Source organism: Vigna unguiculata, chromosome 3 (assembly GCF_004118075.2).
Source record: "Vigna unguiculata cultivar IT97K-499-35 chromosome 3, ASM411807v1, whole genome shotgun sequence".
In the NCBI taxonomy this organism is placed as follows: domain Eukaryota; kingdom Viridiplantae; phylum Streptophyta; class Magnoliopsida; order Fabales; family Fabaceae; genus Vigna; species Vigna unguiculata.
The window spans coordinates 51,554,574-51,560,751 of record NC_040281.1 but is presented as its reverse complement, the minus strand read 5'-3'; the positions used below and the strand labels follow the sequence as shown (position 1 = coordinate 51,560,751).

The window sequence follows — 6,178 nt, the reverse complement described above, 5'->3', positions numbered from 1 at the left end:
TTTGAAAGAAAAATAAAATAAAATAAATTTACAAGATTTTACACTGTACACGGATAAAAAGTGGAAAGACAATCACACCAATATAAAAAATAATATAACTGTCCACATATTATACATATAATTAAGTTTACGTTACATTTTATAATCAAATTCTTTTCCATATAATTCACATTTTTTTATTTATAAAAAAAATAAGGCGGCTTGATAGAAAGAAAAAAAAAAGTACACATCCAAAAATCTTGCATTTCTGCTCGCACTAATATTACTAGTTTAAACAAACTTATTTAGGAAAAGATCAGGAGAAAAAAAAAGTAACTTATTTCTTAAATTAATTGATATCTAAACTAACTCGTAAAAGTTTTCTTATAAGTTTTCACATTTTTATTTTTAAATTATATTTTTTTTATATTTTTGTCTTATAAAAGTTTTTTTTAGAGAAGTTTTTGAAACATGTAAAAATGAAGAAATTGAAAGTGTATATAAATTAAAAGTGGTTGAGTTTCACTAAGAGTTAATAGACAATATGAAAGTTTAGTGATTGAGTGAGCCACATGTATTTATTGAACCCTCACACTAATATTGTGGTGTGTCACCTACCAATTGGATTCATTAGAAAGTAAGAAATAGTATTAGGGGACCAATCCTAAAGACAATGCTTAGCCATTACCTAAAATTAATACCTTTAAACCATAAACTTTTGTTAGCCTTAATAAGTACAAGCCAAGCATTATTAGCGCATGAGTTATACTCAACCCACTCTGCTTTACAAAAGTATATAAAACAATTTAAGGAACTGTTATTTCGATGGATGATTAAAATTGATTTTAATGTTATAAATTGAAAGATCGAAAAAGATGTCACACACGGTTGAAGTACAATTTGGATAAACATGAAAATTTGTCATCAACATGAAACTATTTTAAAACGTTTTTTTGTGGAAGAAATGACAAATGGACATTAAGAGAAGGTAGACCGTCTTAGGAAATAATAGTAAAAAATAAATGTTTAAATTATGTAATTTCATATTCGGGATGGTCATTTGAATATTATTCATTCAAATCTTTCATAATTGATATTTATTATTTTTCATTCTGTTAATTGTGGAATTACTATAAATTAAATGATAAGATTCCTTTGCATTTAACGTAATTTACTTTCAAATATTTTTTTCTTTCAACTTTTTGAAGCATTTTTTAGTGTATCTAAGATTTACACTTTTATTCTTAGTCTTAAAAAAAATGCATATTATTTTGATATGATTAGGTAACAAAACAATTTCCATTAAAGTAAACATTATATTTTAATTAAAGCAATCAAAAAATTTTGAGACTGAAAAAAAAATTAATTGATCGTATTTTGTTAAATAAAAAAGTTAAACTTATAACCTCTCTCACTTTTTTTTTAAAATCCAACAAATTAACCAATTGTTTCATAAACATTAATTACATAGACTAATTCATCTAAATGAAAATATTAGATTATTAGTATGAACAAAAACAACTCAATTTATATTTGTGATATTATTTAATAAATTTTACTTTTTAATATATATATATATATATATATATATATATATATATATATATATATATATAAATTCTCACATATATTCTCGAAAGGTCGTACAATGCTGTGGCGTAGGTCTCTCTGAGCTTGGACAAGCTATGTCCCTCAACGCATTTTCAATATCATCTCATGGCACGAGATTATACTTGATCCAACCAAATGCAATTTAAAACTTTTTCCACTTTTCTGAAATAAGAGCTACTTTTCCAATAAGGTTTAAAATCGGTCAGGCAATCATAAATTTTCTTAACATGATCCTTGAAGGACTTGAAAGTTATTTAAACCTTCGACGCTACCCCCGAAACAAAAGTATTATTTTGGTTGCACTGCAAAAAAAAAAAAAAAAATAGATCGAGAAAGTTAAATCCCAATCTTCTCAAAAACAACAATTTGTATGGATTCCAGTCTACTTCTTCAGGCCACGTATTGATTAAAATAGGGTTAGTCCATTTCAAATTCCTAAAAAATATCCGTAATTCTTATTTAAAATCAAACAAAATAGCAAATCATAAGTATAAGGTCAGGTATCCTCTTCACCGTGACAAATTTTGGGCCTGAACCAAAACAAGCTGAACATTCATTAGCAAGCTATTCGTGAGTTCACCTTTCCGATAAAAAATGTACGACTTAAAGCCTATTCTCCTGGACTAGGTATCAATTACAGAATGGTTTACGGTGCTTTACCAGAAATTGGAAAGCGTGTAATACACCTCTAAATGCACACCAAGGTTGATAGTGGAAGGAGAAAACTCCTGCCATTAGAACCACGGGAGAAAAACTAGCCATCAATCATGCATATTCATCAAGACTGAGCTAACAGTTAACAAAGTTCAGCGTTTAACTACATCCCCACTCACCAATACACGACACCAAAGGGCTTCTGTTCACACAACCGATATCTCTCCCAAAATATTCAAATGTTCATCTAGGAGAAGTAGGTTGTCGCATAATATAACTAAAATAATTTGAAGTGTGTCCACAAATTACAAAGCCCAACAAGTAACTAGTTTTAACACCCGCAAACAGATTTAAACTACAATTACACTTACACCTCGATTATGCATTACACCAATTCAAACAAAAGATAGTAGCAGACACAAAAAAATTAACACCAACTTACACAGACAATTGAAAGGAAGGGCTAATAGGAAACGGCAGAGGAATGTTGAAGCTAAGTATCAATTACACATGTGTTCTTTTTCCCTCTAATTTAAGTATATGAGAGGGTACAAGTCTTGTTTCCGTTCAATTGTAACAATGAAACAGTAAATTCATTCCGTTTTGTAGTGACTCAATCCTCTGAACAATAAATATAAACATCAAATAACAAAAGGAAATACAAATGCATCTTAGGGTTAACAGAGATGACATTCAAATGAATAGAAATCCCAAACATTTACGTGTAAGCAAAAGCAAGGCTCAATTTGCCCAAAACCATTATTTGATTCCCAATATCGCTGCATTGTAACTGCCCTGAATAAAAATATATGGATATGTTTTCCAGCGAATGGGGATGCATTTGAAAAACTTGTACGAATGCTAAAGCACAATCAATCAAGAGGTTCAATTTCGTAATGTAAAACACGGATTCGACAAAAATAACAGAAGCAAAAAATATATAATCCGGAACATTGAGAATATAAAAACCATTTAAACTAATCGGGTTCAGACAGATAGATAGGAACAAAAACCAAAATCACATGAAAAATAACAGATCTCAAAATCCTTTTAAACAAAAATACCCTAAGCGGTGAGAACAACGGCGCCACCGGCCTCCTTGATCTTCTTCTCAGCGATCTTGGAGACAAGTTTGGCCTTCACAACGAGAGGCTGATTCTGAGGCAAAACACCTTTACCCAAAACCTTAAAGTAGCCGAACTGGGTGACATCGAGCAAGGGAGCCTTGTCGGCGGTGGCCTTGTCCTTGGCCTCCTGGGGGAGAAGGGACCATAGCTTGTCGATGTTGACGATGGGGCAATAGAACTTGTTGCGGAGCTTGTGGAAGTAACGCATACCCACCTTACCGAAGTAACCTGGATGGTACTTGTCGAAGAGGATACGGTGGTGGTGCATACCTCCGGCGTTACCGCGACCACCGGGATGTTTTCTGTGCTTTCCGATACGGCCGTGCCCGGCGCTCACGTGACCTCTCTTCTTCCTGTTCTTCTTAAACCTAGTCGTCATTTTCTCTTTCTCTCGATTCCTCTCTCCCTCACTATCTATCTAATGGAGCGGCCGTTCAAAGAATTAGGGTTTTGAGAGATATATATAACATGCTTCGCTTGTTCTTTTACCGATTTACCCTCGCTCAGTCATCCTTTTCTTTTTATTTTGGTTATTAAAATTTTAAATTTTCACTCTCACATTCACACACGGCGTTTTTTTCTTTTAAATTAAAAGGATTAATGTGTGTTAAGAATATATATTAAAAAAACTAGTGCATTACTGTCATTTAAAAAAAAATATTAAATAGTTTTATTATTAAATAATGTCCAAAATTGAATGTAAGGCTTGAATCTCAAAGCCCATTTTCTTTTCTGTCTCTGTTGGGTTTTCTTGTTTTTTTTTATTCATGTTTTTTTTTTTCTCTTTATCTCGATCCTTTTCTTTCTCTTTTAGTTCTGGAGTTGATTCTCAAGTTTTTCATGAGTAGATTGTGCGACGTAGAAGGCAGCTGATTATGGAACTATTTATCTGATTAGAAAATAGAAAATAGAATTTAAAATTTAATATTTTTTATTAAATTTGGATTAAATATTTTAAAAATCCAAATATTGGGCCTATCGGGGTTTAACACAACGACATCCTCATTAAATTTATCTTTCCAAATATTTAACATAACTACATGTCTAAGGTTCAAACATTTTATAATTAAGTTAAAATAATATCATACTCATTGATCTATGTATTGACTGATAAAAAACATTGTCACTGGTCGATGTTCAATGACATTAGAAATGAAAAAAAAAAAAAAAAAACCTTTATGATGCTGGGCTACTTTACATATTTTAATTATATAGAAATGTGGTTTAATTTTTGAACTTAAACGAAACGATATTATGATCTAATATTTGTAAAAGCTAGCGTTATTCAACGTTTAAAACACATTTTGATACCAGCAGACATCTAATTAAGATAATTACATGTTAACACGTTATTAATTCAATAATAGTAAAATTATTATCAAAATCAAATTTAAGCATTTATTAAACGATTGTCTAAAGAATAATATGCAATAATTTAAAAATAGTAAATTTATTATCAAAATAAATTTTATATATTTATTAAATGATATGAAAAAAACATTAAAATACTGTTAAGAAATACTACTTTTTAATACACATCAATTATCAACTCTCAATAAATTATTTAACCGAAAATAAGTTAGTCTTATTATACTTTTAGCATGGATAGCAATGCAAAGGGCATGTAAAGTGTAAAACCCACTTCTTTTTTGTAAAAAATTTTGGGCCTAACTTTATTAGAGGGTTCAAGGTCAGCCCACTTGTTTTCCTTCGGACCCCTTTCAGCTACTCACTTCTTCCATTCTGTCTTTTCTCAAAAACAGTTCACATTCTTTCTCTCCCTTCTGAAGCAGAAGTTGTGCTAGGGCAGCTATGAAACCCTCCTCCCAGTTAGCAGTTAGCGGAATTGTCCTTCCTCCATAGAAGTTGAGCTCAAACTTTCGTTTTTCTCCTTTTCCAGCTTTGTGCATTGGTTTTGTCACTGGTTCTTTCTTAGAACCTCATCTTCGTTCTTGTGTTCATGTTTTTTTTCAGCCCTTTAATTGCTTCTGATGCTGTGATGCTCTTTCTATTAGTGCGTTTCCCCCTCAAGTTTAACTCTCAGTCAAGGTAAGGGAAGTTAGGACCTTAAAATCTTTTTTTTAGTGTCTCGTGTGGTTTTGAATTGTGCTTAAAATGCTGGTTTGGTGTTCATGGTTGTGTTTTTGAGTTCTGTTGTTTGGGATTTTGGGTTTTTGCATGTTGAAATCGGTGAAAATCTGTTATTTTAGCTTAAGTGGAAATTTTTAGCTCAAGCAAGATTAGTCTAACTAAAACGAGGATTTCTAGCTTAAGCGAGAATAACATAATTTCACTTTGCTCTCTGTTCAAATTTTAATTTAAGCGAGATCAGTCTAGCTTTAGCGAGACCAGACTAGCTTAAGTGAGAATTAATTTTGGGAGGTATTTGAGCCTAAGACATATTGAAATTAACCTTGTGATTGATTGGGTAATAACCCTTATGGCTAGACTCCCAGAGTTTAGAAATCATTGCAGGTGCATACTTGCTTAGAATTCTATATCAATAGTATAATTCGGATATTACGTCAAGAGGAGTCAATTAGGTGTTTAATTTAGAGAAAACTTTGTGAGTTAATGTTTATTCTCTCCATGTATGTGTTTGTTGAGTTATGTACTTATGTAACTATATCTACTATATCTACGTATAAATGCTTAAATACACTAGCTTATCCTTCCTTCTTTTTGTGTTTGTTTCTTTGTTGTAATTTTTTTTTTTGTAATGATTACCAAATGTTGGTGTGAGCAAATGTGGAAATCCTTAGTAATCATCAAGACGACGAAGATTTTGTTATGTAGTTTAGGCTTGT

General features: G+C 31.3%; 1 protein-coding gene across 1 annotated transcript; it reads right to left on the bottom strand.

The window, feature by feature from the left end:
• Positions 1 to 3,115: 3,115 nt before the first annotated feature.
• On the bottom strand, positions 3,116 to 3,822 carry LOC114174971 (60S ribosomal protein L27a-3). The gene has a single exon (XM_028059706.1). It carries the CDS (start codon positions 3,748 to 3,750, stop codon positions 3,310 to 3,312), a length of 441 nt encoding a protein of 146 aa, XP_027915507.1. The 5' UTR covers positions 3,751 to 3,822; the 3' UTR covers positions 3,116 to 3,309.
• Positions 3,823 to 6,178: the final 2,356 nt, after the last annotated feature.